General features: G+C 43.1%; 2 protein-coding genes and 1 non-coding gene across 7 annotated transcripts; 1 reads left to right on the forward strand and 2 right to left on the reverse strand.

Annotated features, from left to right (window-relative positions):
- Positions 1–2592, reverse strand: LOC102714789 (V-type proton ATPase 16 kDa proteolipid subunit). The gene is made up of 3 exons (XM_015843269.2): positions 2261–2592; positions 1717–2002; positions 1–445 (listed from the first exon to the last, which is right to left on the reverse strand). The coding sequence occupies exons 1-3, from the start codon at positions 2337–2339 to the stop codon at positions 313–315; spliced, it is 498 nt and encodes a 165-aa protein (XP_015698755.1). The 5' UTR covers positions 2340–2592; the 3' UTR covers positions 1–312.
- Positions 2593–7301: 4709 nt separating this feature from the next.
- LOC102715072 (long chain acyl-CoA synthetase 9, chloroplastic) lies at positions 7302–12446 on the forward strand. Of its 5 annotated transcripts, none has more exons than XM_006663793.2 (13): positions 7302–7435; positions 7730–7926; positions 8116–8648; positions 9260–9340; positions 9595–9867; positions 10047–10178; positions 10259–10432; positions 10520–10749; positions 10901–11018; positions 11290–11421; positions 11522–11656; positions 11726–11932; positions 12109–12446. In XM_006663793.2, exons 3-13 carry the CDS (start codon positions 8199–8201, stop codon positions 12271–12273), a joined length of 2097 nt encoding a protein of 698 aa, XP_006663856.1. In that variant the 5' UTR covers positions 7302–7435; positions 7730–7926; positions 8116–8198; the 3' UTR covers positions 12274–12446. The 5 variants fall into 5 exon arrangements, with proteins under 5 accessions (XP_006663856.1, XP_015698723.1, XP_015698722.1 ...); XM_015843237.1 differs by lacking the exon at positions 7730–7926 and having other exon boundaries at positions 8116–8176; positions 8256–8648; XM_015843236.1 differs by lacking the exon at positions 7730–7926.
- A 328-nt stretch (positions 12447–12774) lies between these two features.
- TRNAW-CCA lies at positions 12775–12848 on the reverse strand. Its single transcript has one exon. It is a non-coding gene; the product is annotated as a tRNA-Trp (tRNA).

Here is a 12848-nt window from a genome sequence, read left to right on the forward strand (position 1 = left end):
TATGAGTGAACAAAAGAGTCTCATGCTCCCATTGCATTGCGAATTATTTGCTTATTCACCAGATTACAGCACTGTCTAGCCAGACCCCAAAAAAACTGTGCATAAATAAGATTCAGACCGCCTGCCAGCACCCACCACAACGAAAAAGAATGGCACCACAAGAGGCAAACCTCCCTTGGATACATATGCTGTTTTTTTTTCCGCGACCCAACAGAAGAACAGAATCTAGACAGAATAAACCCCTAGAGCTCAGCTTGTAGTTTCAGGAATATGAAACAAGAACCCACTAAGGGTTGCGTGTTGAAGCAGTGCCTAATCCGCACGGGATTGGCCAGCACGAGATGACAGGATGATGCCAACAATGAGGCCATAGAGAGCAAGAGCTTCAGCGAAAATGAGGATGAGGATCATACCCACAAACAGCTTTGGTTGCTGAGCATTCGCCCTGAAAAGAAAGAATATGATTAGGAAGGAGTAATAAAAAAATTATAATGTTTGAACCTTAAAGAAAATCTTCATTGCAACTGCATAGATGAGAACGACTTCACATTTGAGCCATGAAATAGTACAAGTGTATAACATGTTTAATCTGGCAATTCTAACAATTCTCTGTTCAAAATATCAAACAACATACAAGTCAAAGAAACCACATGTTTTTACTAGCACAGAAATTTAAAGCTTCAAATAACTCTTGCCATAGTAATGCGCTGCTCTAAACAGGGTTTCTCTGACACAACTATCCAAACTATTTTAGGAGACGATTTGGAAACCCTCAAGTGATGAACTCTTCACATGGAAATAAATTTAAGCCTTGTCCTTTGTTTGAATCATCAAATAAGCTAGAACAGAGGAGACAGCTTACAAAATACCAAAACAGCATATATATGTGAAACAAACTAAAGATAGGGTACCATATCAAACTGCAAACTTAAAATAAGATGGAGAAAATAGATGTGAAGCAAAAGTTGAAATAACAGCATAAATCAGCAATATAGACAATATATTGTGCCAACAAACTGGATACCTAACCTACAAAAGTGAAGAATTTATGGAAGAGGTGGCCTCTTTTATTCAGATTTGTATAAATTAGAAAAAGTTCCCAATATATAGACAATATATTGTGCCAATAAATTGAATATCCAAAGAGCCGCATAAATATTGTGGAACATTTCACATCTTTTGGTCCTTGGTGGATAAATACATAGAATGATCTTATTATAAACATCTAAGAAATTTGGGGATTAATACTATGATCCATTGTGACAACATCCTTAGCTCCGTTAGAACGATAACACCAAACGGTTTAATTCACGGTTTGACAGCATTTTTCTAAAAAAGTTATAGCACTGTGAAGCCTGAAATTTAATTGATTGGATCCATGATTTAACCCACCGAAGCTAACTATTTGACATTGATAGCAGTACAAGTAGTCTGTTAGTTAAATAAAAGTATAAAACACACCCCTTTTTAGCACACAGTAACGTGAATTTGACATATCAATGTTAACCGGCAAGCATAGGACAGAAGCTCCGGAAAAAGTATAGCTTTGTCTTATCATGAAAAATTGTTTTTCAGTATTCATTCACATAAACAAGTATGCACTTGCAAATGTAATATAATTTACTAATAGTTTGGTACACATATCATAACATTATCTAATGGTATGGAGAATTATTAACAGCAAGAGGAGAAAATAAAGCAAGCAGTTTTTTTTACCTGACTCCGGCATCACCGACAATGCCAATGGCCATGCCGGCAGCAAGACCAGCAAGGCCACAAGCAAGTCCAGATGAGAGGTGCGCGTAGCCATCGAAGAGGTAGTAAGGCTTGGCCTTGGGGTTGATCCCTGTGCTGATGATGACGGCGATGATGAGACCGTAGATACCGAGCACACCAGCCATGACCACGGGCACGATGGACTTCATCACCAGCTCCGGCCGCATCACACCCATGGACGCCACCCCGACGCCGCTCTTGGCCGTCCCGTACGCCGCACCCATGCCTACACCCACCCAGAGATCTCGTCAGAATTGCATCGTGGATCCAATCCGAGCTTCTCTCTCAGATCAGATCAGATCGGATCGAAGCGCGCAGCACGCGGATCACGGGGGATCCGAGCAGCCCAGAAGCCCAAGTGCCTCGCGAACCTCTCCATCCCCCCACGGAATCGAGCGCGAAGAAGAAAAAGATCGGGAATTTCGCCAGACCAGACCAGACCACCGCACCTCACGCGCGCGAAAGGGGGGGGGGGAGAACGTACAGGAGAAGACGAGCGCGGAGGCTGCGCCGAGGAAGCCGAAGAAGGGGGCGGTCTCATCGCCGCTGAACACCGACGACATCTTCGCCTCCTCTTCTGATCGTCTGCCGCTGCGACGGTGAGCCCGCAAGCTCTCTCTCTCTCTCTCCCCTCTCCGGTCGCCGCGAGCAAGGGACGTGTCGAACGGGAGAGAGATCGTGGGATTGGGATTGGGCTCTCGTGATCCGATCTGAGAGAGGAGAGAGGAGAGTTTGGATTTGGGGGCTTGAGGTTGGGGAAGACGGGAGCCGCGGAGAAGAGAAACGAGAGGCGCACGCCACGGCGGGGTTGGCTTTGGACGGTTTTGCCCCCAAGTGATGTAACCAAGGTACAACGTACAAGTGTCCAATGTTATAAGGCCATTCACTGTTAGCTTATGTGGCGTGAAGCCTCGACCTATCATGGCGGAAAGAGAGTGTCATTCGCCTTTTTTCGTTCGGCTTGTGAATCTCTACGTACCCCTATAAAGAAACGTATACCTCTGTCTTGAGCGCGGCGAAGAAACCTCTAGAGCGACGCACTGGAAGAGCTCGCGGCCCTATCATGTTCCCTAGGTGTCCGTCTCTCTAAATCGCCTTCCTGCACCAGCGTCATCGTCCTCACGAGCGCCACGTCGCCGCCACCGTCCCCACGAGCTCCGCCGCACCCCAACACCAGCCGCACTCCGATGCCCGATGTCGTCACCTTAGTCGACGTCGCGGCCACTAGGGCTGGACAATCAGTTAGTATGGTTTATTCGGTTCGATCTATTTGGTTTTTTAATATTTCGGTTTTTGAATATTGAAAACCAAAATTTACACTGAAAAATTATTAACCGAAACTAAAAACCGAATTATTTCAGTTAGATTATTTCGGTCATCGGTTAAAAACCAAAATGTATGTGCAGTGCTCATAGGACCTACACGTATGTGCAGGGGTGAGGCAACAAGCATCTGGGGGGCGCTGAGCCACCAAGGAAGAAATCAAGGAGTGCGGCATCGAGGAGGTGAGGAATTGCAGACCTGCAATTGTGTTGCGCCGCACAGGCACTTCACGCACAGCTCATTAACTCTCACGGAAGGAGACCGAAGAGTGGATGTTGCATCGCATATTCACACTTGCCTATTGGGTTGGGCTAGGTTACAACTTACAGAATATAAGCTAGCGAGGTGTTAGTTCCGTTAATTTGGTGATTTCAGTTTTCTAAAAATAAAACCAATTAAAAACAGAAAACCGAACTAATTAATTTTCAAAACCGATTTAAAAACAGAAATAACCATCGGTTATTTTGGTTCAGCTTCGGTTATCATGTTCGGTTTTCGATGAATTTGCGCAGTCCTAGCGGCCGTCGCCCGAGCACTGGCATGGACCTGAAAGAGAGAGAGGAGAGAGTTGCAAGGTGAAAGAGAGAGAGGAGGGAGCTGCGGGGAAAGGGAGAAGAGAGGAGGGAGAAGTGGGCCCTATTTAAAGCTGCGGTGAGTGGTATATGGGAAGTAACCTACTGTGAATGCCCTAAAGAGAATGCTAGTATTTTATTCTTTGAAACTTTGTATTCAGTCTATAAAAAAAATATTGGACATAAAAATTATCTTTTTTTATTCGATACTAGTAGGGATATACTAGGGAACATGTTAAAAAATATGTTTTCTAGCCCAAGAACATTGCTAACAATCCCTTAAAATCCTCTAAATCTAGGTTGGCAATGGGGCAGGGACTGCCAAATGGCCCCCGCCCCGGCCTCGAAATAGAAATCGGGGAGAAAACGGTCCTTGTCCCCGTCCTCACCCCTGTCGGGTCCCCGTCCCCGAACGGGCCCCGGCGCCCCATAAAAACTAGTGTGGAGAGAGGGGAGTGTGACTGTGACTCACCGTCGCCACTGACCGTCCCGCTAGCCCACGATGTTGCCTTGGGGTCGCTGCGCCACCCTATCCCTTGACTCCCGTCGCCGGTCGCCCCGCCCCGCCAGCCGCGATGTTGCCTCGCCGCCCCACCAGCCCGCGGTGCTGCCCGACCAGCCTGCGGTGCCGCCTCGACCGCCGTCGATCGCACCGCCTCACCGCCCCGTCCCACCGTTGGCCGCGCCCTACCTGCCGCCACCAGATAGACATGAGATGTGGGCGAGGGAATGTGAGAGAGAGGAGGAGGAGGAGAGCTAGGGTTAGGGGTTTAGATGGGCCTTATTGGGCTAGAAAGTTTGTAAAGCCTCCTTAGGTCCCCGCGGGTGCAAACCATTCCTCGACCCTGGCCTTGGCTCCGGACCCAAATCCCCGTGGGGCCAAAATGCTCCTCGGGGCCCTGGCCCCACGGGGAAAATTGCCAACCCTATCTAAATCCTAACATTAGGGGATTTTAGATAAAAATATATGTATATATTTCTAACAGATCTCTTAATCATCCTCCTAAGAACCCCCAAACCCCCTTATTCTTCTCACTTATTCACTCTTTTCATATATAGCACACTGCGACACTCACTCTCAATTATAGGCCGTTGCTCCTTCCCGTGGGCAAAAGATGTTCCCACCTCGATAAATAAACTAATTTTGGTCGGTAGATCTGTATGAGCCCACATTTTTATGTTTAGGGAATCAATTTTAGCCAACTTTAGGAGGGGCAATTTTTTTCACATGTTAATTTCTATATATGGTTCCCCAAAACAAAATTTTAGGGATGAAATTTAGCCAATTTGTTGGTGACGCTCTAATTCCCAAATTTTAGTTTTAGGACCAATTGTAGACACCTTTTGGAGATGCTCTGTCACTCTGCCTTCAAAATCCGCATTAGTCTGTTCCGTACACTGAGCTAACCCCACGTCCACATAATATCTCGCTATACTTTCATACTCAATTGGTGTAAAATGGTTAACTCAAGGATACCATGGTTGGAGCATAACCCTCACGCACTTAGACTTCCAAGTTGGTACTAAACCACCACTATACAACTAGTTCCGAACCACAAGCTTCAAACGGACTGAGGTGAATGCTTAAGGGATGACACTTTGGCAACTCAAAGTTTACACAACAGAGGTCGAGAACTCCCTTTGGGTTTAGACCATGGTCAAAAGCACATTCATATCTTTATGCTATAATACCAATACAAACACCCCAAGAATCATAAGAACCATGAGATGTCACTAAACAAGCATCTATGCCAATTTTTTTTGTTTTGGCATAGATGTTTGGTTGTTTAGTGATATCTCAAGATTTTTATGATTCTCGGTGTGTTACATACTCCAATGACATGTTTGGTATAGTTTTGGTTCCAATATTTTTGGTGCTAGGTATTCATAACTCAACGTATTCATAGATCTAGATCTATAATTAAACTAATATCGTATAAATGAATCATTTTGTTTCTAGTTTTTATGAAATATAAAATTTTAAACCAATATAAATTTACTTAAAACTCAATAATTCAACATAGATTTTGAGATCGAGAGTTGTGGCAAAAAATGACCTAAAATGTTGTTTTTATCTCGTACTTGCTGTGTTTCAAAATGTGCCACTAGAAGGCTCTGGATTATAGTGGTTGTGGTTGTGTTCCTCGAATTTGCTCCCATGTTGAGCTACCTACCTAGATCAATCAGACGGTTCGATAAAAACTCCGCAAGCAAAGTATCGTGAGAGAACCTATTTGTGGGTTCGCCCAAGGGATGTGATCTAGAGAGTCAAAAAAAAAAGTTTCGGGTGAATCAGAGGGAGATGTATAAGAATAGAGTCTAGGGAGTAAACAAGTTCGAGACGCGCATAAGCGTAACACCCTACTCCTACGATGGTATGATAAAATGTGTGTGTCTGATTTATATATATTCCAAGATGATGCCCTTGTTTTACCATTGCAATGGGATACCATAGTGTCTATGGATAGGATGACCAGGAAAACAATAAAAGCTTCTCATGACTTATGGGAGGCTATTGAATATGGCCACATCGTCATAGCTAACAAACAATTATCTCAGCCTTACTATTTATGGGTCGCGCTCACAAGACAATCTCATAGGGCGGTCACATAGTTGAAATCTAGATTATTTATTTATTATTTTAATTAAACATTTAGAGATAGTTTTTTGTTTGAAAAAATTGCAAATTAAACCCTAACGCCAACTAATGGACGATATATAAAACACCCACTAGCTAGGCAAGATATATAATATCAAATGTCGATGGAAGTGGTGAAGAGGAAGGGCATGTTGATTTTGCAGGCATCCCCCTTAACGCCCTCGTAGTGGACATTTTATCCACTTCTAGGGGCCGCCTGCAAAATCGCCCCTTTTCTCTGGCGCTCACAAGTGGGGATATTTTGCAGGCAGCTCCCTGCTCCAATTAAAATGCTCAGTAGGTAGACACTAAGGGCATTGCCTTTAATAATGCCATGTTTAGTTCACAAAAACTTTTCCCAAAAATATTATATCGAATCTTTAGACACCTAAATAAAACACTAAATATACATGAATATTAAAACTAATTACATAGTTATGGAAAAAAATCATGAGACGAATCTTTTGAGCCTAATTAGTACATGATTAGCCATAAGTGCTACAATAACTAATATGTGCTAATGACGGATTAATTAGACTCAAAAGATTCATCTTGTGGTTTTCAGGCGAAATCTGAAATTTATTTTATAACTAAATCACGTTTAATACTTTAAATATATGACCGTACACGTCGACATCTCTCTTTCAAAAATTTTTTTGAACCGAACGGGTCCAAAATATGTAAGCACTGGTCGTTTGTCCAACAGGCCCAAAACTAAACGTGTGCGCACGTGTCGTTATTCTGCTCAGGCCCATCGTAATATGGATCGGCATTCTTTTCGGCCCAACTTAATATGGGCCACATATTTAATATGGGCTCGCCCAAGCAATACCGTCAGGCCCATAAAAAGATGGGCCGCGAATGGGAGGAAGCCCGGCACCGGCCCATGACCTTTTCCCTTGCTCCATTTCTTATTGTGGGCCGCAAGATCTGGGCCCAGCGAAGTGGAGAGGATCGGTTGGTGGGGCCAGAGCAAACAGCGGCCGCAGCAAACGAATCCATCGCGCACGAAATCTGAGACCCAAAAGCCGCCGCCGCCGCCGCCGTCCCCGTCGATCCTCCCACCTTCCGATCGACGCGCGGCCACCGCCTCCCTTCCGGAAGCCTCCGCGCGACCTTCCGCAAGGTACGCGCACTCCCTTCGCTCGGAGCATGCGCCATCGTCGCCGACGATGGGGGGCACGGTCGGTCGGACTGGGTAGGGAGGGACGGCTGCTGCTCGCCTGCCTGCCTGCATGGCGGAATCTAGAGCACCGCTGCATGCTACAGCTCCAGCGCTTCCTGATGGGATCCACAGCTTCCGCAAATTCTCCTCTTTTGGGGGCGCATTGGCATTGCGATTGCGTCGTGTTCTATGCTTGAGACATTGCCAAACAGTCACTTTGTTTTTTTTTTTTTTTTTTTTTTTTTTTGGCTTTAGGTGATGAGTCAAACAGCAAAGTGGAGCGGTTGCACAAATGCAATGGGCCGCCCAAAGGATGAACCCTTGCAGTTTGTCTGTTGCATGTGGAATTTCTTGTGCATATATTGCTATCTGATCTGAAAGTTCACTATGTAGCAAAGCGGAGGGGTTACACAAATGCAATGGGCCGCCCAAAGGATGAACCCTTGCAGTTTGTATGTTGCATGTGGAATTCCTTGTGCATATATTGCTATCTGACCTGAAAGTTCACTATACAATGGGCCGAAAGGACGAACCTTGCGGGCTGTTTGTTGCGTGTGGAATATCTTTGCATATTGCAATCTGACATGAAAGTTCAGCTATTAGTTTCTGTTTGTTTACCTTGTGATATTTATCTTTTGCAGGTTCCTTCTTCAGTGCGCGTGTGAATCTATACTTAACCTCCCATAAGAGTGCAGCTGAGCTGTGAGAATATTCTTGAAGAATTATGAATCCTTATTTCGTTGGTCTTCTTGTACCCATCGCGGTCTCTCTTCTACTCCAGAAAAGGAGGAAAACTCACAAGATGAGAGGAGTGCCAGTTGATGTGGGTGGAGAGCCTGGTTATGCAATACGCAACTATCGATTTGAACATCCAGTTGAAACTCACTGGGAAGGGATCACCACACTCGCTGAGCTCTTTGAGCAGTCATGCAAGGAGTATCTCCACATGCCACTCCTTGGCACCAGGAAGCTCATTTCCAGGGAAAAGGAATTATCATCTGATGGGAGGTCCTTTGAGAAGCTTCATCTTGGAGAGTACGAGTGGAAACGCTATGCTGAGGTCTTCAAGAGTGTTTGCAACTTTGCGTCTGGCCTAATTCGATTAGGCCATGAGAAGAGTGAGCGTGTTGCTATTTTTGCTGAGACACGGGCTGAGTGGCAAGTTGCTCTGCAGGTAATCCCCTGTTTCTTCTTCTGTACTTGATTGATATGCTAATTTTGTGCATTTATGTTTTCTATTTATGTGCAAATTAGAGGGGGTATGCTGTTTCTTAAGTAGATTGAGAATGTAAGGTGTAACTACATTAGTGAAATTTCAAACTCCACAAATACAGGTGGTGGATAATCAATAGTATTCAACTGGTAATATCCTCAAAAAAGTATTGAACTAGTATTATGGTATGATAGTGCAGTTGTTTTTTAGCAGTACCATATAAAGTGAGGTGCAGGATATTCAGATTTGTCAATGGGTGGCATAACATTATGTATCAAATGACAGGAGATAGGAGGTACATGAATGGTTTTGGCATCCTTGTGTATATGTACATGCCATCCTTGAACATGATATACTATGAAAAGTATAGTACCTTATGAAGATACCAAATCATCAGAAATAGCACACATGCTACATGCTTATATATTTCATAATTGGCTTCTTTTAAAATACATTCAGCCTAATTTTGTTTCCTACTCTCCCCCTGTAGCTATTTAATGCTGAGACCAATCCTGTTCCTGCTCATTGAGATCTGAATTCTGAACTTGAGTTATTATTCTTCTATTTGCAAGGCATGCTTCAGGCAAAATATTACAGTTGTCACAATCTATGCCTCATTGGGGGAGGAAGCACTGTGCCACTCACTAAATGAGGTCAGTACAGTCACTATCTCACGTTCTCTGTATAGATAGTCCTTGTTTGAGGGTTTCTTTTTTTTATATCATGTGGTATGTTTCTAGTTTTTATGAAGACAATGATTTATTCTTATCATTTTTTTCTATACGAATGGGCATAGCACTTTTCAGCAAGTGCTAACATTTTGTTCCAGAAACTATCGCAGTGTAATTGGACCTATCTTCGACATTCTTGGTTTATTTTTAGCTAACTTTGCCCTTCTCTTCTCCAGACTGAGGTTACTACTGTCATATGTGGTCAGAAAGAACTGAAAAAAATGATTGATATAAGTACACAGCTTGACACAGTAAAGCGAGTTATCTATATCAACGAGGAAGGAATTTCAGCTGAAGTTTCGTTAGCTCAAAACAGCACTAGCTGGATAATTGAGCCGTTTGAGGAAGTAGATAGATTGGGAAATGAAGCACCTGTTGACGCAAACATGCCTCTCCCATCTGACGTAGCAGTGATAATGTATACAAGTGGTAGCACTGGATTGCCTAAGGTTTTCCCAAGCCCTCCTGTTTTTCCAGTTTCCTCATTTCAGAATATCTTTATGCTACAAATTTTGCTATTACTTCTAGGACTCATGTTGCTAATACGTCATGATATACATAATGTTGGAAATATAATCTAATTTATATATTTTCTGCTATTGAACTAACATCTAAAAATGTTTTACAGGGAGTTATGATGACTCACCGTAATGTCCTGGCTACACTTTCAGCAGTTATGACCATTGTGCCTCACATTTGTAGGAAGGATATATACCTGGCCTACCTGCCACTTGCACACATTCTTGAGTTGGCAGCTGAGGTGACTCTAAAAGAGCATCCTAATGTGTTTCTATCATTGGTACTTAAGATTAATTTCCTGTATGGAAAAATATTTTCCAGGCACTCATGTCTGCTGTTGGGGCTTCCATAGGATATGGATCACCTCTGACCCTGACTGATACATCAAACAAAATAAAAAAGGGCACACTAGGTGATGCTTCTGCACTCAAGCCAACATTGATGACCGCTGTACCTGCTATACTTGATCGTGTTCGTGATGGTGTGAGAAAAAAGGTACTGCACTTTACGCCGTTTTGTCCAATATTCTTCATTTCATTTTTGATTTCTTGATTGGTATTTTTCATATTGTAATGGCTTTAGGTGGATGCAAAGGGTGGTGTAGCAAAGCAGTTATTCGATGTTGCCTATAACCGTCGACTTGCTGCAGTCAATGGAAGTTGGCTGGGTGCATGGGGATTAGAGAAACTCTTGTGGGACATGCTTGTCTTCAAAAAGGTGCGTGCAATTTTGGGAGGAAAGATTCGCTTTGTACTTTCAGGCGGAGCACCTCTATCAGGTGATACCCAGAGATTTATCAATATATGCCTCGGGTAAGATAACGCATACCATCATCCCATGTTGTTAGTTGCAATTGTCTTGACCATCCTTGTTTATCATTTCATACATTTAAACACAATGAACTGTGATGTTTGTCTCAACATGCATAGAGACCTGCAAATTCACAAGTTTATGCAATTTCAGGGTTCCAATAGGGCAAGGGTATGGTCTGACTGAGACATGTGCTGGAGGAACATTTTCCGAGTATGATGACCCATCTGTTGGTCGTGTTGGTGCTCCACTACCTTGTTCGTACATCAAGGTAATTCTTGTTTTTATTAGCCATATTCTGATTTTAGATGAATTCATTTTTGTAGAAACCCTTGTGAGTTGAAGTCTTGAAAATCTTTTGTATTTGAAAGAATATGTTGATTGTTTTGGTTTTGAGATCACTGACAAGCTCATGCTTTGATATTTTTAACTCACTGGTCTTTTTTCAGTTTGTATCTGATTGATTTCCATATTAGTGGACTAGTAACTATTATCTGTTGACATTTCACAGTTCTTGACACATTTGCAATTATATTCTCCAGCTGATTGACTGGTCAGAAGGTGGATACTTAACAAGTGACTCCCCAATGCCTCGGGGAGAGATTGTCATTGGTGGTCCTAATGTAACTAAAGGCTATTTCAAGAATGATGCTAAAACAAATGAAATCTACAAGGTATGTGGTTGTGCTGTGGTTTGCAGAGTACTTCATGGCTTATTCTAATAACCTTCTGATCAGAATAATTTAGTAACTCTATACCTCATATTTTGTTAAGGTTGATGAAAGAGGTATGCGATGGTTCTACTCTGGTGACATCGGGCGCTTCCACCCAGATGGCTGCCTTGAAATCATTGACCGTAAAAAGGATATTGTGAAGCTTCAACATGGTGAATATGTGTCTCTCGGGAAGGTCAGAAATAGTTTTGTTGTGGTCAGACAAGATGTTGTTAGCACTTCTTAACTGATTGAACCATCACAGGTGGAGGCTGCTCTGATTGCGAGCCCATATGTGGAGAACATCATGATTCATGCTGATCCTTTCCACAGTTACTGTGTTGCGCTTGTGGTAGCTGCACACAATGAGCTGGAAAACTGGGCTTCACAGCAGGGAGTGACATATACTGATTTCGCAGAATTATGCCAGAAGCCAGAGGCTGTTAAAGAAGTGCTTGGATCATTATCAAAGGTTTGTGTTCGCCAATAACCTCGTGCCAGCAACAAATATGTTTTGCCCTCATAGTTATGTAGTAGATTGTGGCATACTAATTTGAATGAAAGCAAGCTGAAATTTGCAAATCATGTCAGACTTCTAGGATGAAAATTTATTAAACTATACTGAACTAACTTGCTGCATATATTCAGGCTGCGAAGCAAGCGCGACTGGAGAAGTTTGAGATCCCGACTAAGATCAAACTGGTACCTGAGCCATGGACCCCAGAGTCTGGCCTTGTCACTGCTGCACTCAAGCTCAAGAGGGAGGTGATCAGGAAGACGTATGAGAACGACCTTGCTGAATTTTACGCCTGATGATCGATGCTGATCGATCCTTCTCTTTTTTCTGGCATTCTCAGCTACTCTAGGCTCTTATGAGTAAACTGATTATGAATGGATATATTGATTACCGGCAGGAGATAGCCTAAATTTTGGAGCAGTGGTTCTTTGATCTCTTGAGCTAGCATAACTGGATGGATGTAGCCTCATTTCACACTTCTGTTTCTCTGCCCTAATCTCCTTTGAAATTTGGATTTTTCAAAGGAGAAAAATCGGCCTCCTTTGGGCAAATTTAATTCTCGGTCATTTGATACATTGGGCTATCCTATCTGGATCATGTTCATGACAACAACTACACCACTGGCATACCCGTAAAGGAAAGGCAAGGGAAAATGGACGGAGATTGGTCAGTGGTCTCCTCTCCCGGTCGAGTATTTCTGTTGTTTTCTTTGATTTTGATTTGGGTTAAGAACAGTAGTCGGACATTCCACTTTTTGTTAAGTTTTTTTTTTTGATTCGACATAACAAGAACAGAATCACGCTCTGTAGGATTTGAACCTACGATATTAGGTTTTGGAGACCCACGTTCTACCGAACTGAACTAAGAGCGT

Source organism: Oryza brachyantha, chromosome 12 (assembly GCF_000231095.2).
Source record: "Oryza brachyantha chromosome 12, ObraRS2, whole genome shotgun sequence".
In the NCBI taxonomy this organism is placed as follows: Eukaryota; Viridiplantae; Streptophyta; class Magnoliopsida; order Poales; family Poaceae; genus Oryza; species Oryza brachyantha.